This window comes from Quercus robur, chromosome 3 (genome assembly GCF_932294415.1).
Source record: "Quercus robur chromosome 3, dhQueRobu3.1, whole genome shotgun sequence".
NCBI lineage: Eukaryota > Viridiplantae > Streptophyta > Magnoliopsida > Fagales > Fagaceae > Quercus > Quercus robur.
Genome location: NC_065536.1, coordinates 13,403,029 through 13,428,421, shown reverse-complemented (window position 1 = coordinate 13,428,421; position 25,393 = coordinate 13,403,029). Strand labels below are relative to the sequence as shown.

The window sequence follows — 25,393 nt, the reverse complement described above, 5'->3', positions numbered from 1 at the left end:
GCCCCTAGATCAATAGAGGCATGGCGCCATGGGAGAAAATATGAAATAATATATGACAAAGCATTATGTTTAAAGAACAGATATAACCAGTTCCCCACTCTGGTTTGTTGCGTAAGGAACTCGATGCCTCAATGCAACATGATCATCCAAAGTTAATCTCAGGTAAAACTTGGAGCTGAATAGTAAGCTGCAATTCTTGACTCAGGCAGATCCATTTCTGATTATAGAACCATTCCTTATTTACTCATTAATCTCAACATATAATCTACTCAAGGATTGTCTACACATTTTCTGAGACACAAAAAGACATGCGCATTACTAAGAACTGCACAGCTATGAAAATAATCATGGACTGTCCTTAAGGATAGACATGGTAATCACTGAGCTGCATTTAATTTTATTCCTTGCAAAGTGAAATCTCATAAATTTAATTCATCGAACAAGAAATTGTGTTTAATAAATCTGATAAATTTACAAACAATTCAGGTGACAAAATTGGGTAACAGCAGTTAATCATCATCATCAATGGCACAGTAGATATCAGTCCTCAATCAAGAAGATTTTGTTGAAATCCTCCCACAGAGACGCCAGTAAGCACCAGGGTGAAAGAGAGATTTCTCAAATACCCAGATGTCACGGACTAGGACCTGAATAATAATAAGCATCAGACATTATTCAGACAAGATACTAACATACTAGAAATTTCAGGAAACTTACATTGAAAACTGAAGAAATGCATTCAATTTGAGAAAATAATCACACACTGTATTATCAATTATGCATGTAGTGGGGTCAAACCAACCATGAGGGATGACTTCACCCCGTACAATTACCTTTGCATCCCAGCTATTAATGCTTTGTATTAAGCACACTTGTACTGAGGTTTAGAAATTGTAGTTCCTATTATCATCTTTGTTCAAATTAATCCATGCAAGGCATAGAGTGTCACAACCCAGCTGTATTTTAATGCTTATCTACTCTTCAAACAACAACAAATAGCTAAATAAAGGGCTGTTACCTAAAATTTAACAGCATCACTGATAAAAATAAAATCTGTTAACATTACCTCTTTAGATTTATCTCCTGCGACAACATCACCGTTTGAATCATAAGCTTCAAATTTCTGTCATAACACAAATATATCCGTAAAATTTTTGTAGTTTTCCGTTTTCTCAATATATTACTATTTTTTTTTTTGCTAACATTCTCAATATATTACTATATTTCATTAATCAAAGCAAAAGATATATGGATGCTGAAAACCAAACCACAGATCTAGAATAAACAAGGATAAATAAACTCAGATGAATCATGAATGATTTTATATGTTTATGAGATGTCTAACTTCTGTCTTTTATAGATTTATGTTTGTTCTTTATAAGTATCTTATTTTACAAGATACATTATGATAAGAACATCAATTCTATGGAATAGAACTAATTAAATGTAGCAAATACCAAATCCACTAGTAAAGCATCATATTTTACACTTATCCAGTCACCCAATATCCACAGGTGAAACCACTTTTGCTAACCAAAAATGGTTGCAGACTTGCACAAAACTGTCACAAACACCATGCAAGGTTGAACATGCTTGAAGTTTTCCAGAACTGAGATGTTTCTGATCTGCGTTAGGCACCCAAGTTGTGCACATTGATTACAAATATAAACTCCAACAAACAACAGAATTGGTACAACCACAATAAGAAGAGGAGGATATTTAATTACATAAAGTTCACCTGCTTAGTTAGAAACTCGAGTGTAAGTTGAATGAAAACTTTGTTGAGGTCATTTCGATCAACTCCAATCTGTAATCAAATTTAAAATAAAAAATAAAAAAAAGGCAGGCGCGTGGGATATAAGTTCAATATAATTTATAAAGAAAAAAAGGGGAACTTTTTATTTTCATAGGTAAAATAGAAAAAAAATTTTGTAGTCTTGAATTTGAAGACACCCTTTCCAGATCATTTGGCCACATATTTCCATTCTATTCTAGGTAAACCATCCCAAGTAAAAGCAAGGAAGGAAAACCAAACTCATGCCAAATTAGAAATGGACAAGTAGTCAAGAGTCTTATAGCTCAACTGACACCAGTGTTTTCAACGGAGAAACAGAGTTCAAATCCTCCCCTCCCCCAACAATTGAATTATCAAAAAAATAAAAACAAAAAAGAAGGAGAAAAAGAAAGAAATGGACAAGCATAACATTGCGACTCTGCTTTCCAAAGTTCTCACATTGGGGATCTGTCATCCAGAAAAAAAAATAAAAATTGTTTTATATTATATACACTAACATTCCTACAAAATAAATAAGAGCAAAAATTGAAAATCTTCTATATCTAGTGACTACTTAACCAATGCTTTTATTTAAGATCAGCATCTACTGATTAGGATCATATCAGTTTACTAATTCAGGTTGCAGAATATTCCATAAAATAGTTGTAGACAAATTGGAGGGTATAAATTCAAATTTGATTGAACTTCAACCAAAATGATGTCATTGGTGCCTTGCAACTCCCAAGACACCAGCATCTGTCCCACCCCATGCATCACTGCCTACTAAATGAAAATATGTATGGAAAAGGCAGTTGATGGCTGCTTTTGTCCAGCCATCCTGATGTTAGATCTTAGATATCCATTCTCAATTCATATTAAACTACACTGTTAGTGTTAGTAAAACAAAGAAATTTTAGTACTTGCCAGACGAGCTCGCAAAGTTCGCATCTTTACAATTGGCATGATCATTTCCCAGTAGACCTTACTCCACACTGATTCTCTTTGTTTAATTTCATTTTTGAGTGCCTGTCATGAAGAAAACCAGAAAAAATATCTCAGGAATAAAATATAATTCTTGTAAAAATTGATAAAGTTATAAAGAATGAGAGAAGCATGACTGAAGCAGACAATGGTCAAAGGAAAAGGAGCATACAGAGTACATTTTCTCCGTGACTGCTTTCCTTAATAATGATTTATCACCGTTTGCCATTAGTGTGTTTATCTGGAAAAGAAAAGGGAAAAGTTTCAGCTTGGGCAGAAAGAATCCAAAGGAACCAATGATATAGCCGAACTTGAATTATTTGTGTTAAATATTTACTTCTAACTTCATTGATTTGCAACCAATGAAACTTTCTTTTTTGCATTGTTTTGCTTTCCAGTCCTTTCCTTATATCCTATACTAAAAATTCCTAGTTTCAAATATCAGAGATTGTGAGTTTTCTTGAAGAGAAAAAAATGAGGAGAAATGTAATTGCTTGTCATAACTCAAAAACATACCTCCTTGTACAACTCTGCAGCCTCATTGTAAAACTTCTTCTTTGAATATCCAGATTTCCTTAATTTATTAATTGCATAGGCACTTTTGAGCTGCAAATAAGAAAATGCAATTCATAATTGGCCTTTATAAAGCCAGGGCCTTGCACAATCTATGGTCTAAATTTATTATTGATTCATAATACCATAATGCCATCATAAATACAAATCCAAAACAAACCAATGAAACTTGTAAGTAACATATGGTATAAATAGCACCTCAACATGATGGAGCAGGCATGGAATAAAAAAGAAGCCTGGAGTCAGGTGTTCAATTATTCCAAATAGACCAGGGAGAGAGAGAGAGTGAGCACTTAAAAAAAGTCACAGCACATATGTGTTGTTTGAATGCATACCAACTAGAGCCTGCTAGAATGGAAAAGAGTAGCCCCAATAGATCCAAACAATAAGCTGAATGAATATAAGAAACACAAGTAGATAGAACTAGTTATAAGTGGGCATGCAAGAGTAGCAACTCTAAAATGATTTCCTCTTTCATTAATCTTCAACAAAATTTTTGTAAACAGTACATGGGACAAAACGATTGTAGCATAGTGGACCATGCATGGCACCAAAAGAGAGGATTTGGTCTGGGTTCAATTAAAACCATAAAAGCAAGATAAGTACTGAAAAAAGGATAATAAGGTGCAAGAATGTCACCTCTAGAATAATATCATCTTTTGTTCTTTTCCACCCACTTCTTGTGAACCATCTGATACATGAAAACAAAATGATTGAGCAGAACGAAAATAAATGCTATATGCTAACAGCAAAAAAAACTATAAGTGTAAGTCATTAGAAACATAATGCAGCTCGGGTGTGCAACTAGAGAATGATGAATGCAGTAGCAAATAACAGGTACTAAGAAATTGAAAATTAAGGAAATACCATAAAGATCGAAGCACACACATGACACAACATCAAATGGGAAAAGTTCCCCGAGAAAACGGCAAACCTACATTTTCAATTAAAGTGCTGGACACTTGTTGACAGTCATTTATATGACAATATTAGGTGACAATAAACTAGCCCTATTCCCTAGACTAGGTATCCCGAACAATATCATTAAACTAACAGACCTAAGCCTTAATCACAACTAAGTAGGGGTGAGCTTCATGGATCCTTTTAAACTAATTCAGCCATATCCCCATATGCATCTTTTTCCTACCAGTATTTCCTATCTAAGAATATGCTTCTCTTCACCACCCTGCTTAACTCTTATTATATCCTTATTCATTACTTCTAACCAAGTTATTTTAGGTCTTCCTCTAGAGCTCTATCATTTTTCACTCATTCAACTTGAATGAAATCGTTCTTTTTAGTTATACAGTAACCTTTATCTGATCCGTAGATTCTTTTTATTATATTTTCAAGTATATATATATATATATATATTTTTAAGAAAAGTCACATGTTCTAATCGTTCCATTTTTTTTCATTTTAATACAAAATTTTCTTACCTAAAAAAAAAAAAAAAAAAAAACTATACCAGATTCTACTAATCATGATTTCAGTTTCAAGATTGTGTTGATTTCTTAAAGGCTGTATTCTACAACAAAATTTTGGCTGTGTATCTTCACCATCACAGCAATGTGCAATTTCAGTATGTATTCTACAGCACTCTCAATCCTTCTTCATGCTAGGGCCTTCAGGTTTCCAACGCCAAAGTAAAGATCATATTCTCCTTTTCTAATGATATTAAACTGATCGTGCTCTCACCAAGCCCTCACCTTTACATAAGACAATTTAACTAATTTCATCTTTAAATTAAAACTGTCTACCTTAAATAATTATTTTATAATGAACTTTGTGAGTAATGTAAAAGTTCAAATGTTATAATACTGTCTACCTTAGAGTCTTTGTCCTTTTGTACATAGTGTGATGCATTTTTTTTTGTCTTCTTTGGCTACTTCCTGCCCCCTCTGCAGGGAGTAGTCTTCTTTTATAAATAAAAAATAAAAATAAATAATAAAAAAAATTTATTCTTATAAAAAAAAAAAATTTAAATAAAAATAATGAATAATATTACCTTACTGTAACCATCCAGAATTTTTATCAAGTTATAGTTAGAGTGGATGCAAAGTCTTGCAAAATAGAAAAAGCCCCTCATTTTACACATTTTGATCCAAAAAACACCTACATTAGTGGGTGTAAAATTGTGCATAAATGCACAAGTGCTATAGTAACCGTGCATATATGCACGGTTACTGTAGTGCTTGTATTTTATATTTTACTAATTTTTTCTCTCTCCTTCACCTCACTCTCTTTTTCTCTCTGGACCCTTTCACTCTCACCTCACTCTTGCCACTGCCAATCACCATAGCTCTGATAGAAGAAGAAGATGCAACCACCAACCCAGCAACACCCTACCACAACCACCCCATGGAAAACCAAAATCATACCAAACCCAACTCAAATCAACTCAAACCCACAGAAAAACCCATCCCAAACCTGATATTGCTACTGCCAAGACCAACAAACAACTGTAATATACACCAAGGTGAAGTTAAGAACTCTACAGTAGTAAAGGTTAGCATCGATCAACACCAAGGTGAAGTTAAGAACCCGATCTGGCGTCGATCAGCGTCGATCAGAGCTGGGTATTTGGTTGAATGGGAGATGTCGATTTTGTTGCACACTGGCTGGGTTGAATGGTATTTGGGTGGGTTGGGAAAGAAGAAGAAAAGAAAGAGGAAATGGCAGAGAGATAAGGAAAAAGAAAGAAGAGGAAGAATATGTTAATGTTTATCGGGAGATAAAATAATATTAAAAAAAGAATATAAAAATATTATTTACATAAAATATAATGTATAATAGATGGACTAATGTGGGTGTTTTGTAAAAATGAGTTTGTAAAATAGAAAAAGTAGCTTTTTTTGTGCAAAATAGATGATAAGTTTGCATCCACTAATGTGGATGCTCTTAGCTCAACAGATCAGATTGTATTACTGCAAACATTTTAAATTTAGTGTCACAAGACTTAGTAGAGCTACATGCTTGATAAAGATTATAAAACTTGTATAAATCTAACCTCCGCCAAAATGGTATTTGTTCACGAGGTGCATATGGTTCATAGATGAATCCAGGGCTCGTCATGGAGACTTTAAGAGCTCCCTGCATTCATAGAATCATAAGCATGGAATCATATTATTGGTTGCACTGCATATTAGCGGAATGAAAACAGTTACAGTAAGTTCATTTGTGGTATCCATTAGGATTAACATATTGATAAATAAAACTCCTAGCTAACACACAAGTTAGCACTCCAAAGTAAAAATAAGAAAGAAATTCAAATAAATTCGCGTCTTTGCATTTGTAGATTCACAAAACATGAGAAAAATTATGCCAAAATACACTAATGAATCTTTAAGACAAAGCAGTACCTGCATCTGGCATTTTCAATTTAAGAAAAAAGTAAGGTTGTGCCTGCTAAAGAGAGAATGCTAAATATAATTCTGTTGTTTCAATTTTTTGATCAGTTCACCATAAACATAGGGAACTATGAAAGGTTTTATCAATTTCAGTTTTCTAGCATGCTAAAGCCTACCAGTGAGAGAAACTCACAAACCAAAATTAAAACATATGTATGAGCACGAAGAACTCTCATATAAAATTTGACATAAGCAATAAAGGAAAATAAATTAGTTACTCCTGATTTATAAATAGAACCCTACACCTAAGCCCATGGACCTCTTAGAATAATTGAATGTATCAATCCAAACCTTTGATCTTGATATTTTTTTCAGCACATTTAGAAGAAACATGGTAAAAGAGTGACTTGAGGGTTCCCATCTTCCAACTCTTAACATAAAAAGGGAAACATTGAAATTATTATTTTGCACACTCTTGTTCTTGTATTTTTGAGGTTTTGTCCTCTCCCGATTCTTGCAAGTCCTTTCTTGTGTATAAATTTATAGTACTTACATATTATTTCATTAAAAAGAGGACCAATCACCATTTTCCAACATAATGACGCAGAATAAATATACTAGCATGATTGTTTAAGAAGTAAGGAAAACACACCATCTGTCGTGCTTGCGGAGGGGCTTTTACTTGTGTTGATAATGACCTCGTATCATTTGAGAATATCAATAACTCAGCAGCCTACAAAAATAAAAAGAGAGTTGATAATACAAAGAGATTACCATCTTTCATGTCTTAGTCTTTGAAACATAGATGCACCAGCCAATATATAAGTTCAAAAAGAGATTTAAAAAGTTACCATTGTAGAGCGAAGTGGCATTGTACTTCCACGAGTCAATGGGAAAGCATTGTGGGCCTTGTATAAGCAAGAAGAAACACTCCGCTGATTTAGTTCAGGAACTGACACATAGAAGACTACATAAATTTATTGAAATACAAACACTTGCTTTGGAAACCTCCTAAATGTAGCACATAAGTTAAGAAACTTGAAAGTAAATGTGTCAATGAAAGCCAATTACCATTTGAAATAGCAGTAGAATAGCTTCTTGAGCTGCCAAGCCTGAACATGCAAACAATACTCATATTCAATACACTATTTCCACTCCCAACAAAAACTCAATTCAAAATTTCAACAAAAACACAGACCCATTTGTTTGGATGCTAAGAAAATGTAGGAAATGAAAAGAAAAACAAAACTTCAATCCAATTTTCTATAGTGAAGTTATGAGATATGTAAAACTAAGCACAACTTAGCCAAAGGGTCAAATGGGTATCCAAAAAACATAATCTTTCTTTGATTTGCATTTTCCTTTATTTTCCCAGTATCCAAATGGAGCATAAAGAAGTGAACTTTGTACTTACAGATATGAAGATTCTCGAATCCCAGCCGTCCGATACAGTGAACGCAGAGTTTGCAATCTTCTCAAAGCCATTTCTGCTCAGAAAAAATACTTCAAATTTCAAAACCCTATTGTGATTTTTCTCCGATCATGAAGATTGATAACAGAGAGTGAGAGAGGTTTTGGTTTGGTTCTCACTTCTCAAATCTCAAGGGTTTAAGGGAAAAAGAACATAAATGGGCCTCTGTGAATGATTCTGTGATTTGGGCTAAGTTGGGCCTATACCACAATTAGTGATTTATCTTCAAGCCCACTTTGTTTTGGTTGCTCAAATAACACTATTTCACATGTAATCTCTCTTCTCCTGAATTTATAGTTCATAATTTTAATTGTTGTTATCCTAATCCTAAACAATTGTTCATGTTCTCAAATCTCAAGTCAAAACGCAAAAATCATTAGTTTTCCACATGGTTGTTAAAAATAAAATTGTTAAATGATTTACATTGCACTAGAATCTCTGATTAGTAGAATGATAGAATTAATATTCCTACTTGATTTCAAATTTTGACATTTTTCTATAATTAAATTTTGACATATTTATAAACCATTATTTATATATTTGAGCTCAACTTAAAAAGAGAGAGAGAATAGTTTGTATGACCTTTTGCTGGTAACAAACCCATCACTTCTATGAGATAAATCCATAATTGTGATTAACATCTTTTCTTACATGTTATAACTTTTTTATTAGCTCCAATTGTCATGGTTTGCTGAATTATAATTAATACAACTCGATTCTAAAAAAAAAAAAAAAAAAAAAAAAAAAATTACTGTGACAAATCATTAAAAGAAAAAAAGAAATTTGCTTAGATGAGAAATTCTTTTCACTATCTATTTGTTGAGATGATAAATTGTGATTAGAGCAATTCCATTTTACATGGATCAATTAATACTATTAAAATATTATGTTTATTATTTTTATGTAAAACAATTATCAATAATTACATTGTATAGGACGAAAATTGCTTTTGCACATTGTGAAGTGCACACACTATACACATGTAGGGATATTGGACGCAGAAATTCTTTATCTATTTATATATTGGGCCTATGGCCCAATCCAAAGATGAGGGTTTATCCGAGGAAGAGTTATCTTTGTCAGAAGAGACTACGATAGTAAGTAGAGAGGTCAATCTTGGTCATAACAGTTCAAGGGGTGGGCCGAAAATAAGCACATCCTCAGCTAACCAATTCTGAGGTCCGAAGGAGTTATCAGTCATCCCGGGTAACATTCCAGGAAGTTCCGTTAGTGCAAATATGTATTGCAGTGAGATCAGACTGGGAGAAGTCCTAAAAATATCTTAGGAGAAATCTGTTGTCTTTGTATTAAATGCACTGTAGCTAACTCTCTGGTTGCATTAATGTAGAGGTGATGCCTAAGCAATGAATTTTAGCCTTACAGTTACTACATAAGAACTTATGGGGAGTGCCAATGGGACAAATATCAACACCGATCGTCTGGCATGCACGTGAAAGGTGGAGATGAAAAGGAAAGACTGTATAAAAGAAGAAGGAGGCAATGAGACTAGGGGGTCGAAAAAGAGAGAAAAATTATTGTAGCATCTAAAACTAACTTTGTAATCAAACCTCAAAAAGAATACATAAGAATAAATCTCCTTGGACTTTGCCGAGGACGATTATCTTCATTATAAACCTATTCATTTACATCTTCTTGTCCTTTAAACCTATTTTCTAGTTAGTCCAATTCATTAGAACCCAGTTTTTCCAACTCATTCTCTACAAATTCATTGTTTTGGGCTTTTTGAGCCTAAGTCCATTCATACCTTGGGCTAGGATTTCAAACCTGGTCCTTTCAACACACATTACTTATTAATGTTGAAAGTATGATTTTAGTTATAAATTTGAAATTCTGAAACCTATCTTGAAAACACAAATTTAACTGAAATTGTGTTTTGAACTCACAATTTCAATACACATCAGTGTTTAATTAACATCGCTCCTACATATAATATATATTATCTACAATTACTAATAATGTTCAAATTGCCCAAATGTAATTATCCGAATTTAGAAAAAAAAAAAAAATCAGGGGTTTTTTTTGGTCACCGTACGTACAAAAATCCACAAGCCTCTTCATTGGTAGATCGTTGGTATTGTACGATCTCAACCGTCCATCTTATGCTCATCTCACTCTCTTTTTTTAAAGTCTATGTATATATATAAATCCCACTTCAATTTCTGGTTCCCGCCACTTCAAATCTCGTTGATTAGAGCAAATCCCAAAGTACTCTTTCTCTCTCTCTCAGTATTGTTTGATTGCCGAGAAAACGTAGAAAAAGAAGGGAAATCAATCTGATGAACTTTTTTCCTTTTAGATTTTTCACTTATTATACTCAGCTGAGCCAAAATACGCCAGGCGGAGATTAATACGGACGAGATTTTTCTTCGTTTTGAAGCAAATCAAACAGCTCGAAAGAATTTGCGTAGATTCGAAAACCTGTTATGATTTTCTCTTTCTTTTTCCTTCATTTTCTTAGCAACCAAACTCATATGTCATAGTTCACTCTCTGGAGATATCGTGTTAGTTTTCGTCTTTACACAGTGTTTGGTTACTAAGAAAATGCAGGAAAAATGAAAGAAACCGATGACTGAGAAATATAGTAATGAATTTCCATAGTTTTCTCGGCAAACAAACAATGACTAATATATTGTTTTTATTCTTTTTGTTTCTCAACTAATTGCGTTTTTTGCTTTGATGTCTAAATGTAGATCTGCGTTGGTCTATAATTTCTCATTCTTTAGAAAATGTTGTTGTAGATTAAACTTTGATAGCAAATTGAGGCTTTGAGCTTGAAGAAAACTATGTCAAATATCACAGTCTGTGCTCGATTCAGGCCGTTAAGCTCGAAAGAGCGAAGAGATCACGGCGACAGTGTTTGTATCAGATGCATAGACACCGAGACTTTCATTTTGAAGGTGAACTTTTTGCTTGAATGTCGTGTTGTTACACGTATTAAATTTGGTCTAGAAATTGAAGTGCAGCACGTGGTTGAATTTGATTTGCATTGAATCTGTGATTATTTTTAGTGAAATTTGAATTTGCTTGTGTAGGATGAGAAGGAAGAAGATATTATATTTAGCTTTGATAGGGTGTTCTGTGAGAAATCGGACCAAGCTGAGGTTTATGAGTTTCTAGTTCTGCCTATTGTTCGAGGTATAATTCAGAAACTTTGTTACATTATGAATACAAATAAGTATTTTGAATCATATAACTCAGAAAAGTTATGGTCGTCGTGATTAATTGTTACTCATCTTCAATCATCATTAAATTGAGGGAAGGGTTTAACTTATTGGGAATTGAAACATAGTTTGGCTCTCTAGTTTGAACTTCGAATTGTTCTTCTAATATTGAGCTTTTATTTGTATGTGTGTTGGGCTTAATTTGAAACAGATGCTGTTAATGGAATCAACGGGACGATTATTACTTATGGACAGGTAAGATGTAGTTAGTTAAAAAGTAATAGTACTCGACGCTGTTGCTTATGTGGGTTAATCCTCCCTGTATCATGTACACAATCATTTGGATTTTGTATATACGGCTTACAAGTAGACAAGGTTTTTGATTGATGGGATGAGAAGATAGGAAATGCTTACTATATGAGGTGTGAAACCACATGCAGTACTGAATTATATTATTTAAGAATTGAGACCACAAGTTGAATTGAATCATAATGTTATTAGCCATGAACAAGAGATGTTTTTCTTTTTTCTCTCAAAAAGTGTTTGAATATTGATTTTAAGATAAATTATGTATGTGTGATTAATACTTTGATGGTGTTTTCTTGATAATGTTCTATTATATGTTTGTAATTTCATACATTTCTGTTATGGGAACTAATTAGAAAGATAAAACATTTTCCCACTGCCACTGTAAAACTTTCATTCTCTATTCCATCTGGTGAACTGAGCAGCTAAATAAAGATGATATTCACTGCTCCAAGCAAATTTTCCTAGAATTGTAAAGGTTAAATATTTTATCATTGAAGTAAAACTTTAGTGTTCCTCCTCTGTACATCCACAGGTTATAACACAGCACATAGAATGACACTTTTTGTTGACATAGTTTCTTCATTTGATTTGCAACTTAAGTTACTGATCATTTGTCTAATATTCTAATTGATTGACTCTCCTCATTCCATTGGTGACAGACTGGAGCTGGAAAGACGTATAGCATAGAGGTAAGCAATCAATCACAAGTATATCCCAGAAATGACTCATAGACATTAAATTCTGTTCATACATGAAGCCATTTTTTGATCAGGGGCCTGGCATTCTAGAATGTGGCGAGCAGAAGAAAGGAATACTTCCAAGAGTAGTAGATGGAATTTTTGAGCATATCAAACCTGATAAAATGGCAAAGTACTTGATCAAGTTGTCAATGGTATTGAGGCACACTTATGTTCCTTTATCTTGCACTAAGGACCAGCATTGGCTATAATATTTCTATTAATCACCTAATTTAAAATTTTTAATATTTTGTGATTCTTCTAGGTTGAAATCTACATGGAAAAAATAAGGTACTTGTCACCCGAATGCAGCATTTATTCTCAGATCCATGATTCTTCTAACTCTGATGGTTGATTCCCTTACCTGTGAACACCTCAGTCTTTGTTATAACTGTGTTTTCCAGATTAAATTCTAGGAAGTTCTAATGATTGTGACTGATCTTTTCCTACTTATTATAGCTTAACTGAACTCTCCCTTCTCAGGGACCTTTTTGATTTATCCAAGGATAATATACAGATAAAGGAGAGCAAAATAGAAGGGATATTGTTGTCTGGAGCAACAGAGGTGAGGCCTATTTTCTTTTTGTAAAATCTTTCAATGCATGATCTTATTTTTGTTAACATAAAGTATGCAGTTTTACCTATATTGGTCATGTTAATTATCTTAATGTGCCGCAGCATGCCACAGACCAGGATTCAAATTCTCAATAAACTTAAGCACTAAAGCACCAATTTTCACAGGCTTTTTTTTTTGTAGCAAGACATGCACGTGTCAGCACACACACACACTCACACATATATACAAACACATGAAAGTTCTGAGGCATCTGTTGTTCAAGATTTCCATAGTCTGGGGAAAGATAATTTGGTCAGAACCATCTTGATTCTCTTTAAACTTTTATTTATGCTAAATATTCAAAACCAATATGTTTCAACAGATTAGTATCTTAAGATAACAAAATGCTGCATCAAATTGGATCCATTTTATATGTCTTTCAATGTTTAAATTTTCCTTATGTTATGGTTTCCTCAATTTTGAGAGCCTTCCTTTTCCAGATGTCTATAATAGATCCTGCAGAAGCATTACAAAGCCTTTCAGTAAGTCAAGAACTGCTTGAGAAGTTCATGTCAGTTTTATTGTATGCATTTTAACTTCTAATGCTGACTTTGGTAATGCACAGACTGGGATAGCTAACAGAGCAGTTGGAGAGACCCGTATCCTGTCTTGCTTTTCTTTATTTATTTATTAATTTTTCAATTCTTCGTATTTCTTAATTATGCAATATACCGTTAGACTGTTCTCTGGGTGGAAGCATTGTCAACTTTTCATGACTAATTCTTGGTTCCAAACCTTAACATAGATAGAAATGAACACGGCCAGTAGTAGAAGTCATTGCATTTACATTTTCACAGTCAAACAAGAATTGACTGGAGATAAGAGGTAGTATTTCTTGCATTAGTAACAAGATTTATAGTGAATTAAAATTTAAACATTTTAAAAATGTGGACAGGATGAAAACTGGAAAACTAGTCCTTGTGGACTTGGCAGGGTCAGAGAAGGTGGAGAAAACTGGAGCTGAAGGGAGGGCTCTTGAAGAAGCAAAAATGATCAACAAGTCCCTCTCAGCTCTTGGCAATGTTATAAATGCTTTGACATGTGGCTCAGGCAGAGCAAACCACATCCCTTATCGTGATTCCAAGCTTACTCGGATTCTACAAGATGCACTTGTTGGTTTCTCTTCCTTCTGTCCATGTCATACCACTATCAATTTGTAATTAAGATCTGATCTTCTGCTTCTCATCTTACAGGGTGGGAACTCTAGAACTGCTTTATTGTGTTGTTGCTCCCCGAGTGTTTCTAATGCATCAGAAAGCCTGTCAACCCTACGTTTTGGTGCAAGGTACTAATTCAAATTCCCTTTAGTGTTAAGGCCAAAAAAGGAAAAAGAGTACAAATAAGGCTACTACTATTTTAATTCCTAAAATTTACCTAGTAGCAAAAAGACTCCTTCCTGATCTTTTTATTGCAATAAGTTAAGGCTCTGCCTCCTTTAAAGTGATGAATATTTTTTTACATAATTCACCTACCTTTTGAAATTCACACAATACAAATCATTCCAAATAAATGTAATTTTTCATAACAGGAACTCAAAGCTTTGGGTTCTGGATATAGGCATATTTTGCTTTAATTTTATGATCTTCGTTCTGTTTCTGGAAATTTCCATTGGGGCAGGGCAAAGCATATTAAAGCATCACCACGGGTTAACTGTAATGAGGATAAATACTCCAAGAAGAATGAAGCTCTCTGTCCTGATAAAGATGAATCATGCAAGAGAATTCTAAATAAGGTCAAAATTATATTATGAACTCTTTATATGACCTGCAATAGTTGATTTTGAAAGTCTTTATATAACCTGCAGTTTTTAACACAACTTCCTTTCACATAGTTGAAGGAGAGTTTGGATATTGAAGATGTAAAATTACTTGAAGAGTTGTTCATACTTGAGGGAATTTTATTTGATCCATATTCAGTTGAAGAGTTGGAACCAAGTTATGAAGATGTTACTTTACGGACCATTTCCTCATTACAAGCAGCTGTGGAAGAGCTTGTATTTACTGTTGAGGAGGTAAGTTAAGCATTCTGAAAATTTCTGAAGTAATGGCTTACAAGCACCATTTGATGACGTCTGCTTCCCTATTTGATGCCATCTCAATAAAGAAAACAAAAGAGAAAAAATCTAAAAAGCTACAAAAGTTCAAGGTGGGAATAAATATTAGTGTTATACTTCTCTTCCTACATCAAAATGCAAGTCAGTTCATGGTCAACTTCTTAAAGCAGTCTCCAAGACTAATCCTTTTACTTTATTTTAAGAGAGTTTTCAGATATTATGAATGTGAAAAATCTAAAAGCATATATTGATGTTTTGGTTCTCATATAAGTTTTGGGATTTTATACTTTTACAGCTTAAGATGGAAAACTATGCTCTCAAAGCCAGAATAGTAGCTGCTGAAAGGCTTGATGTGCTCCACAAAGAGAGTTGCAAAAGTTCAAACGTTCTGCATAAGATTTTAAGTGCTTTCAGTTTCTTCAAATGGATGGGGTCAGTCCCTTCTGTCAGGTGGCTGAAATGAAGACTTAATTGGCATTTCATGGTGCTGTCTCACACACAAAGTATAAACATTTACAGAAAGTGCATAGCAGAATTCATAAATTTTACTGCCATTGGCATGACTAGATGACTTTGACCATCTGATCTGCTGTATTCTCTTAAACTTAGGAAACATAGGCAGTGCCAGTACAGAAACAAAAATTAAAAAAAAAAATAACAGGTACTATGTAAAAAGTATGCACATATCCACCCAAAATTCCCTAATACATGGGGCATATATTGGATTTTATGCTATCAGTTGCAAGGAATAGAATCACTGAGCATGATTGCCTGATGGGACTCTCTAATTCTTCATACCTTATCATATATGAATAGATATTTTGCCTATGCTTGGTGGCCTGCTTGATGATCTCATAATTCTGACTGTCCTAGTTAACAATCATCAAATACAAAATATGACAATCACATCTCCAATAATAGATAGGAATCTAAAATGTTTAAACCAGACGCTTTGCTTTGTTTAAGTGACTAGGATTTTTTTTAAAGCATCCATATGAATGTCTAGACTAATTTGCTAGTTTTTTAAGAAACCAATTTGTTAATATTATATGTGAAATGTTAGGTTATTTGAGTGGTTAGCGTACCGATACTCTATAATATTGAACTGCATAAGCATGATAATCATCTTCTACCAAAATTTGTTTGAAATTTTTGCTTTCTTGCTTGCCATGTTCACTCTGCAATGCTTAATTAGTAAATCCAAACGCTAGGCTGAATTAACTTTGCATGTTCTGACTAGCAAAGTTATGATTGGAGCAATATCCACTTTCACATAGGTGCACCATTGACATCATTTTTATTATGGTCTAATCACAACGCATCAATAGTTTATGGAAAAAAAATTGTGAAAACTTTTGGTCCTAGACTTATTGGCCTAAGATGGGCCTAGTTGTGCAAATTCTTAACTCTGCCTTTCCTATGGATTCTGCTACAAAAATCACAAATTGCAACTTTTTTTTTTTTTTGAGAAGAAAGCAAAGTGTCTGGTTTAAACATTGAGAGGTAAGGCTTTGTTACTATGTCTGATGGTATTATATTAAGCACCATGAGGTCCCCAACTTTCTACAAGATTAATGAGCCTTAAAGTAATAGAAATCTAGAATGGGATGGGGTTTGGAAAATGAGTTAAAAAGGATTTTTCTTTCGGTCGTTTGAAAAGATAATAAATTAATTGGAGTTTGTCTTTTATCAGAAATCATGCACTAGGAAAGATGACAATGATACTAATTTAATGCCACTCTTTGGTCAGAAATCAAGCACCTATCTCTCGACATGTGGGTTTCAGCTGGCACATGGAACTCAAAAAGATTTTTTTTTTTTTTGATAGTCAAACATAACCAAATTCATTAAATGGGGCCTAAGCCCATAGATAAAACATCCTTACAGATTTGATCAGTGATCAGGGGTGGGGTATCTTCAACCCAGACAATACAATCATCTACATTACAAGCATTTCTAGCAAGCAAATGTGCTGCAATATTGCAGTATCTTCGCACATGGTTGATTTCCCACTTCTTGAATGCCTTCAACCCCGTTCTTGAGCTCTCCACCAATTTCTTGATTGAGCTTGAGGATTGGTCAGGATTCACAAGTGCAAACATTACCATCGAAGCATCTCCCTTAATCACAACTTCCCCGAGTCCCAGGTCTCTTGCCAATGCAATTCCTTCCTCAGCTGCTATTGCTTCTGCCTCTAATGCCCCAAGCGGGAAAGGAATTTTCTTACACATTGCTCCCATCAGCTCTCCCTTCTCGTTTCTGATTACCACGCCCACTCTTGACTGCCCTGCCTCTTTAAACACAGCCTCGTCGATGTTAACTTTGAACCATCCACGCTTTGGGGGGCACCATGTTGGTCTGCTCTGCCCTCTCGTTCTGTGATTGGTGTCATTGTGATGATTGTTTTGACGAAACTCCTCCACGGAGCTGGCTGCATCCTTGGCAATTGTTTTGGCCAGTTTGTGTCTGCCTTTGTGCTTTACCAGGTTTCTGTTCTTCCAAATTCCCCAGGCTGTGGTCGCAAATAGTTCCCAATCCACCTCCCTTGCATACTCCTTCATCAGCCAAACAATGTCAATGAATTCTTCCTACTGTGAAACTCTAGGAGGAAACTTAATACCTGATTCCTTCCACACCTTAGTAGCCATCGAGCAATTCCGTAGGGTATGACCTGATGTTTCTTTTTCACCACAAAACACGCAACCAACCATTGTCCCTATTTTCCTTTTGGCTAGGTAGTGGTTTGTGGGCAGAATACTTTTGCAAGCCCTCCACAAAAAAATGTTTAATTTTGTTTGGACATTTCAACTGCCAAATGGACTTCCATATGTTAGTCATCTTTGAATTATCCAAGCTGGTCCCTTTATCACTGTTTTGTTGGCCTTCTTTGAGAGTTTGAAGAGCAACCCCATACGCACTTCAGACTGTAAAACTCCCATTATTCGTCCAGGCCCAAACTAAGGAATCCTGAAGTAGACTAGGGCTGATTGGGATGCTCAAGATCACCTTAGCCTCATGAGGGAGGAAAATGTTATTTACTTTCTCCATATCCCATGTACCTTTTCTACAATCCATCAGGTTAACTCTCGCCACATCTACCCCTTGTCTTCTTGGACTGCATACTTTGAAAGAAATTGCAATTGGGAGCCATTTGTCCTCCCAGACATTAACCGTTCTCCCATTCCCAACGATCCATCTTATGCCCCTCTCAAGTATATCCCTTGTAGTCCATATGCTTCACCATGCGTAGGAAGGGTTCCTCCCCAATTGGGCCTTCATAAAGATAATAAAAAGGCAAAAAACCCATTTTTGTTTTTATACCTTCACGTGATTTTTACTTCTCTAACTTTTATTTTCACTGTTTTTAGTCTATATCTTGAAAAAGGTGTCTCGTTTTTGTCTTTGTCGTTACATCAGAGACAAGACAAAAAATGCACGTGACAAATGGACTTGATCTCTAACTTTTATTTTCACCGTTTTTAGTCCCTATCCTAAAAAGGGTGTCTCGTTTTTGTCCTTGTCGTTACATCAGAGACAAGACAAAAAATGCACGTGACAAATGGAGTGCACTGTACACAAACTAAAAACTAACGTGACCATTAAAATAAAAAAAATATATTATTTGACATTAAAAAACCTTACGTCAGTATTTAAATTAAAAAAATTAATTTATTAATTTTAATTAAATAAAAAAAATTAAAAACTAAAAATCATATGAATTGAGATTTAAGATTGAAGTGCGAGAACAACGAGAATATAAACCCAAATCCAAGAACACAAATCCAGAAATTAAAAAAAAAAAAAAAAAACCAGTAAATCATTGTCGCTGAAAAAGTTTCTGTTTGGCTTGGTTGCAAGAAAACACAGGCGAATGAACAAAGCTACAACTTCTAACATCAATTTATTTTTGTGAGTTGAGAATCCAAAACCTTCACTCTACAAAGCTTAAAGACTAATATTTAGCTCAGCTGGTAGAAGTTATTCACTTTTTTTTTTCTTCAAAACCCAGAACGGAAAAGAGGGTTTTACTATAATGAAAACAACAAAACTTTCACTTTCAAATTATTTTCCTGCGTTTTCTCGGCAACCAAACAGAGAATGCTTTCATTTCTACTCTCTTTTTCCAAATTTCTCGGCAAACCCAGAAAGCTTCCTTACCCGTTTCCGCTTGAGAAATTGACGAGCGGCTAGGACTCCCTTCCAGATGTGCCATTGAAGACCCAACAAACAAACAACGTCGTACAAAGGAAAGCAGTGAAGAAGAAGAAAATAAAACCCAGCAAACGAAAGCAAGCTCAAAGGTCAATCCTTTAGTATCAGTAAATCCTTTTTTTTTTTTGCAACGCCGTCGTTGTCGCTGACAGTCACTCAGCTTGGCTTTCTCCGTAGCTCTCCGTCCTAGCCGGCGATTCTCGAAGCCCTTGGTGGTGATCGTTAAAGCTTCTGGCTCTTTGGACGCGAAGCCGACGGTTTTGGTGGCGGAGAAGCTCGGCGAGGCTGGGCTGAAGCTTCTCAAAGAGTTTGCTAACGTGGATTGCTCTTACAATCTCAGTCCCGAAGAGCTTTGCACCACGATCTCGCTCTGTGATTAAAACCCAGATCTTTCATCTTCTAAGTTTGCTAACGTTAGATCTTTCGTCTTGTGTTTTCTTGCAACCAAGCGAAGCAGAAAACTTTCTCAGGGACAAACATTTACTGGGTTTTTTTTTTTTTTTTTCTGTGGTTTTGTAATCTTGTAACTGAGTTTGTGTTATTGTTATTCTTGTTCAAGGTATACTTACATTTTTTTTTAATTTTTAATTTTTTTATTTAATTAAAATTAATAAATAATTTTTTTTAATTTAGATGCTGATATTATATTTTTTAATGTCAAATAATTTTTTTTAATATTATTTTAATGATTATGTCAGTTTTTAATGTGTTAACAATACATTTCATTTGTCATGTGTATTTTTCGTTTCTAATGTAACAGTAAGAACAAAAATAAGATGCATTTTTCAAAATAAGAACTAAAATCACTGAAAATAAAAATTAAGGATCAAAATGAAAATCGCAACGAAAATAGATTTTTCACCATAGAGAAAAGCATGCTATCCGTGAAAGGAAAATTCGTCCTTTTCTTGGAAAAGTAATGCTCGGAAAGAGGGTTTTCAATTGACACTCAAAAGTATTTTACTTTTAGAATTCCCTTTTTTAGAATTTTCAAATCTTCCAAATTTCCCGTGAGCTCAAAACACGAGACTCCATACCCTCTTGGTCCTACCTAAAGGCTTTTAATCCAATATGCTAACTAAGGAATACAATATGATGATTGGACAAAAAGAAAACCTGTTGCTTTTGGTCCTCATATTGCCTTTCTATAATGTAAAGCAAATCTTTGCTTTTGGTGGGAATGCAAAGCAAAACATTCACTGTGTACAAAAAGCTATAAAAACAACTCAATCTTCTCTCACCATCTCAAGTACTTTTAAGCCATTCGTATTTGGTGGTTGATACATAGCATAGCTAGCACTACAAACCATCCATGGCTAGGAAAAACACTATTCTACCAATCCTCACCTTATTCTCAATCTTTCTACCTCTTGCAATTTCCATTGACTTCAATTATCCTGCGGTTTTCAACTTTGGGGACTCAAATTCCGACACAGGTGAGCTTACCGTGGGGCTTGGCTTCTTCCTTGACCCACCAAATGGACAACACTACTTCAAGACTTCAACAGGGAGATTTTGTGACGGTCGTCTCATCATAGACTTCCTCAGTAATTTCCTCACCAATTACTTCAAAATTTTATATGCACTTCTACTTTTTCTTTTTTGTTCCACTGCATTTTTCTTTTTAACTTATAAGTTATATCCAATTCTTCTCAAAAAGAAGAATCTCAATACCCACCAGTGTCTGTATCTATAATCTATATTCCCACAGCAAATCTTGATTTAAATGTCTTATTACTCTTTTAGTTTTTTTAAAAAACAGTTCTCTAATATAAGTTCTTACTTTCTTAAAATAGAAACTCTTACTTTTCTAATTTTTTTTATATCTTTCCTTTCAAAGGTTAGATTTCTATTAAAAGTCATCCCTTTGTCATTAACCCCAAAAAAATTCATATTACATTTATTATTGAGTGTTTGTTTGGCAGAGATTATTTTTGTCAACTTGTTTTAAAATTCAGCTTATTTTTACTACTATATATGAGTTTCACTGCACTTTTTAATACTATTTATGAATCTCACTATACTATTTCAACTAACTTTTATTTTTATCATTATTTTTATTATCAACTGCCGTATTGTTTTATTTAAACAAAAAAGAAGAAGAAGAAAAGGTGTTTTATTAAAATAATATATGTATTATTAAGATGGAAAAGGTTACCAACACCAAGAAAAGATGTTAATAGTTTATCAATAAAAAAAAATAAAAAAAACTTTTTTTAAAAAGAAAAATGTTAATAAACTCTAACTCATACCTCACTTCTTCCTTCATAAAAGCAAAGATTAAGAGATGAATGAGGTTATAAAATCAAGACGAAAGATGAAATGGTTGGTTTCAAAATTGATCCCATGGGTGCGCACTTACACCAAAAAAAAAAAGAAAAAAGAAAAAAAAGAATTACTATGTATAGGGATGCAAGTATGTATGGCGCACATACCATAAGGTCCATAACCCATGCTATCCCTCAGGTTGGCGTGAGACAGAAATAAATATGGAATTGCATTTATCAATGCGGGTCCTCTTGGCCTTGGGTCCTATTGGCTTTCCATAATTAACTTCCAATGCACATCTCACCAAACAAACTTCAATTGTAAGAGTTATAATAAACAATGATAGTTAAAAACATACAAATGAAAGCAACAAGCCTCGCCAACACACTCTTGTCTTGCAGGAGTCATGGCTAGCAAGATCTGCATTCTCCATATCCTCACCATAATTTCCATTTTCTTACCTCATGCCAAATCCATTCACTTCAACTTCCCTGCGGTTTTCAATTTTGGTGACTCAAACTCTGACACCGGCGAGCTTATCGCCTCCGGGATTGAGATCCTTGTCCCTCCTAATGGACAGAATTACTTCCAAAAGCCATCTGGGAGATACTGTGATGGCCGTCTCATCATTGATTTTCTCTGTAATTTCTGTTCCATGATATCTGTGTTCTGATATAGTTTTCCCAACTCTGTTTCTCCCCTGTTTTCCTCTGTTCTCAAGTTTATTGTCTCATTGAACATTGAGTGAATTTTAAGTTTCTTAACCTTTTGTTTAATTATTTGGTTGTAATTTTGCAGTGGATGAAATGGACCTGCCATTCCTAAATGCCTATTTGGATTCAATTGGCTTGCCAAATTTCCGAAAAGGGTGTAACTTTGCAGCTGCAGGGTCAACTATACGTCCAGCAACACCAACATCTGTCAGTCCATTCTCGTTTGGTGTTCAGGTGGCTCAGTTTCTCCGATTCAAAGCCCGGGTTCTTGAATTGCTACCTGAAGGTATTTTCATGGTTCATCAATGCCTAGGCTTTTAATTTTGAAACTTGCAGTGGCAAAACATATTGGTACGAGGAAAGAAACATAATGAATATTTTCAGATTAACAACTTTCTTTAGTCTGTGCAGGTAAGAAAATTAGCAAGTACCTCCCAGAAAAAGATTATTTTGAGAAGGGGCTTTACATGTTTGATATGGGCCAGAATGATCTTGCTGGTGCATTTTATTCCAAATCATTGGATCAAATACTTGCTTCAATTCCAGCAATTTTGGTTGAGTTTGAGACAGGAATACAGGTAAGCTTATTGGCAATTAGGTTAAATTACTAAACTGCAATCAGTGGAGCATTGAATTCTCACCCTATACTTGATTAATTGGATCGTTTTTCAGAAACTATATGATCAAGGTGCTAGAAATTTTTGGATACACAACACAGGTCCTCTCGGATGCTTGCCTCAAAATGTAGCCAAATTTGGAACTGACCCATCACAGCTTGATGAGTTAGGATGTGTCAGTCAACATAATCAAGCTTCTAAACTCTTCAATCTGCAGCTTCATGCTCTTTGTAGAAAATTACAGGGCCAATTCTCGGATGCAAATGTCACATACGTGGATATCTTTACTATTAAATACAACCTCATCGCAAACTACTCTCGATATGGTTAGTATTTCTGGGTACTTTGAATGACTTTGCCTCTTGTTTTGACTTTAGTATAGTATTCTACACTAATTTAGTTTAAAAGAACAGAACATTCTCTTAATTTCTGTTAATCATAATCTTTTATTCAATTGGCATACTTAAAAACAACTAATTTAGTTAATTACCATATGGTATATGAGAAAATGCCTACCTGTAGTTAGGGCCGTTATCAGTTTATCCCCCAAAAATTTTGAATGTTACCTTTTACCCCTTTGTACCTTGTACTAAAATGAAACCTAATGTTTTTATCCAAATTGATGGAAAATGATAATTAAATGACAAAAATAATCCATCCCTTCCAAAGACCTATAACACAAAGATTGTCATTTTTTGTCAACTTGGATAAAAACCATGAGACTGTAATTTATTACAAGGTAGAAGGAGGTAAAGTGTCACATTCGAAAAGTTAAGAGGGTTAAACTGATGATGGCCTTTACCAAAGGGAGGTCTTTTGTTATATACCGTAATCATAAAAATGCATTGTAATTTAATTTTTTTCTTTGCTTTCCCCCTCACCATGTAAAAGCTTGTACTCGGGCGATGGAGCTCCTCACCAGCTCAACCAACTAGCTTTAATTTAGGAAAGAATTATTCTTTATTTTATATTTTCTTGTCTTCCAATTCTTCCATTTCAAAATCTATACTTCAGGTACACTTTATGTGTTGGCCATACTGATTCTTGAGTACCTACTTGTTTGTGTCATTCAGCATGATTGGCCTGTATCCATCTTTAAAATCTTGCCTTTTAATTTGAAAATCTGCCCTACTTCACACAACACTTGAGAAATACTCATCCTCTTCATTAGTCTTGTTTTGGGTCATGGGCAATACACCACTTTCCAATCTTCCTTTCTTCTAAAATAGTCCGACGAAATATTATAGTTGTCCCTAGTCCCTAGTGCCCCTAAGCCATTGAGAATCATTTAAGATAATTCTGAATGTAATGAAATAATTAAGGTGGCTTGTTATCAAGACTCAGAGATTATATTTCTTTATGTTAAAATCATGCTACATTCTTGAAATTTTGGTGATATTGATTGCAGGATTTGAGCAACCTATTATGGCCTGCTGTGGGTATGGAGGTCCACCATTGAACTATGACAGTCGCGTTTGCTGTGGGCAAACAAAGATCTTGAACGGGACCTCAGTCACAGCCAAAGGGTGCCCCGACAGTACTGAGTATGTCAGTTGGGATGGAATTCATTACACTGAGGCTGCAAATCAGTATGTCTCATCACAAATACTCACTGGAAAATACTCCGATCCACCCTTCTCAGACAAAATGCCTTTCCTTCTGAATCTCAAGTTCTAAAATCAAATACTCTTATTATTATAATCATCTTATTCTTTTCCATTGACTTTTGTAAGTAATTGTAAACCATTTCTCAGAAGTGGTATCTTTGGTGACCAGAAGCTAAAGTGCAGTAAATACTGAGTACACTTCATCAAATGACATGCGCTGCATAACTTTCATAAAAAATTTATAGCTTAGACTTCAATGCATTGTTTTATATTTCAATGTTGACTGTAGTCTTTAAAAGTGAACTTATTTCAACCTCAAACATTGGGTACAAACAAAATCTATTTCAGGCAAAACAATGCAAACAAAGGAACCTTTCACATACATGCTATTGCTTTCTTTTTAAGTCTTCCTGACTCAAAGGATACTTCTTCATGTTTCCTTTATTGGACCTTCAAGACCATATTGTAGATTAAGTGCACCCTCTCATGCGTACATGAGGTAGCAGTAGATTTAGGGTTAGGTATATTGTATAAACTTCGATTTTATTTAATGGAGATGTTGCCTTGAGGATTGTTTAAATTAAATCATCTCCAAGTTTTTTACTATAAATCCTCAATGTCATAGGTTTTCTTGGGTCATCATTCTTAGTGTTCATATGATCTATATTTGTTTGGTAAGTTATTAATTTTAATCAAGATCATAACTAATCTAATTAATTATTTGGTTAAAATTTGATTAAATCTGAGACAGTGGCTTTTAAAACCATAACAATAAGAATTCTAAGGTGTGATTGGTCACCTAGGTCTAATTGATTTTATTTCCTAAATTAACTTAAGGAAAAAAAAAAAAAAAAGTCTCTAATCAAAAGACATGGGTTTGGAAGCTCAATTATGCGTGGGAAATGTATTAGACACCCCATGACGCCTATC

The 25,393-nt window shown here is 34.3% G+C and overlaps 3 protein-coding genes across 6 annotated transcripts; 2 read left to right on the top strand and 1 right to left on the bottom strand.

Annotated features, from left to right (window-relative positions):
• Positions 1–358: 358 nt before the first annotated feature.
• Positions 359–8,268, bottom strand: LOC126717153 (uncharacterized). The gene is made up of 12 exons (XM_050418547.1): positions 8,093–8,268; positions 7,750–7,790; positions 7,530–7,630; positions 7,331–7,411; positions 6,339–6,421; positions 3,968–4,019; positions 3,272–3,361; positions 2,928–2,996; positions 2,699–2,800; positions 1,739–1,807; positions 1,067–1,123; positions 359–647 (listed from the first exon to the last, which is right to left on the bottom strand). Exons 1-12 carry the CDS (start codon positions 8,161–8,163, stop codon positions 552–554), a joined length of 912 nt encoding a protein of 303 aa, XP_050274504.1. The 5' UTR covers positions 8,164–8,268; the 3' UTR covers positions 359–551.
• A 2,644-nt stretch (positions 8,269–10,912) lies between these two features.
• LOC126717152 (kinesin-like protein KIN-1) lies at positions 10,913–15,609 on the top strand. Its single transcript, XM_050418546.1, has 15 exons — positions 10,913–11,067; positions 11,203–11,305; positions 11,543–11,586; positions 12,300–12,329; positions 12,413–12,532; positions 12,643–12,668; positions 12,861–12,942; positions 13,434–13,475; positions 13,559–13,592; positions 13,743–13,818; positions 13,889–14,105; positions 14,187–14,278; positions 14,611–14,725; positions 14,825–15,004; positions 15,342–15,609. Exons 1-15 carry the CDS (start codon positions 10,954–10,956, stop codon positions 15,507–15,509), a joined length of 1,443 nt encoding a protein of 480 aa, XP_050274503.1. The 5' UTR covers positions 10,913–10,953; the 3' UTR covers positions 15,510–15,609.
• Positions 15,610–20,429: 4,820 nt separating this feature from the next.
• On the top strand, positions 20,430–24,743 carry LOC126717150 (GDSL esterase/lipase At1g54790-like). Of its 4 annotated transcripts, none has more exons than XM_050418542.1 (5): positions 20,430–20,805; positions 22,325–22,525; positions 22,642–22,817; positions 22,912–23,182; positions 24,265–24,743. In XM_050418542.1, exons 1-5 carry the CDS (start codon positions 20,571–20,573, stop codon positions 24,531–24,533), a joined length of 1,152 nt encoding a protein of 383 aa, XP_050274499.1. In that variant the 5' UTR covers positions 20,430–20,570; the 3' UTR covers positions 24,534–24,743. The 4 variants fall into 4 exon arrangements, with proteins under 4 accessions (XP_050274499.1, XP_050274501.1, XP_050274498.1 ...); XM_050418544.1 differs by having other exon boundaries at positions 20,432–20,805; positions 22,651–22,817; XM_050418541.1 differs by lacking the exon at positions 20,430–20,805 and adding an exon at positions 21,869–22,167.
• The last annotated feature ends 650 nt before the right edge of the window (positions 24,744–25,393 follow it).

Bases quoted from the DNA above. Each gene is read 5' to 3' on its own strand.
- LOC126717153 (XM_050418547.1), bottom strand. From the start codon at position 8,163: ATGGCTTTGAGAAGATTGCAAACTCTGCGTTCACTGTATCGGACGGCT. The intron at 2,801-2,927 runs GTATGCTCCTTT...TCTTCATGACAG, and splicing joins TCACGGAGAAAATGTACTCT to GCACTCAAAAATGAAATTAA. The intron at 1,124-1,738 runs GTGAACTTTATG...GTGTTATGACAG, and splicing joins TCGAGTTTCTAACTAAGCAG to AAATTTGAAGCTTATGATTC.
- LOC126717152 (XM_050418546.1), top strand. From the start codon at position 10,954: ATGTCAAATATCACAGTCTGTGCTCGATTCAGGCCGTTAAGCTCGAAA. The intron at 11,306-11,542 runs GTATAATTCAGA...AATTTGAAACAG, and splicing joins AGTTCTGCCTATTGTTCGAG to ATGCTGTTAATGGAATCAAC. The intron at 14,279-14,610 runs GTACTAATTCAA...CCATTGGGGCAG, and splicing joins ACCCTACGTTTTGGTGCAAG to GGCAAAGCATATTAAAGCAT.
- LOC126717150 (XM_050418542.1), top strand. From the start codon at position 20,571: ATGGCTAGGAAAAACACTATTCTACCAATCCTCACCTTATTCTCAATC. The intron at 20,806-22,324 runs GTAATTTCCTCA...GTAATTTTGCAG, and splicing joins TCTCATCATAGACTTCCTCA to TGGATGAAATGGACCTGCCA. The intron at 22,818-22,911 runs GTAAGCTTATTG...ATCGTTTTTCAG, and splicing joins AGTTTGAGACAGGAATACAG to AAACTATATGATCAAGGTGC.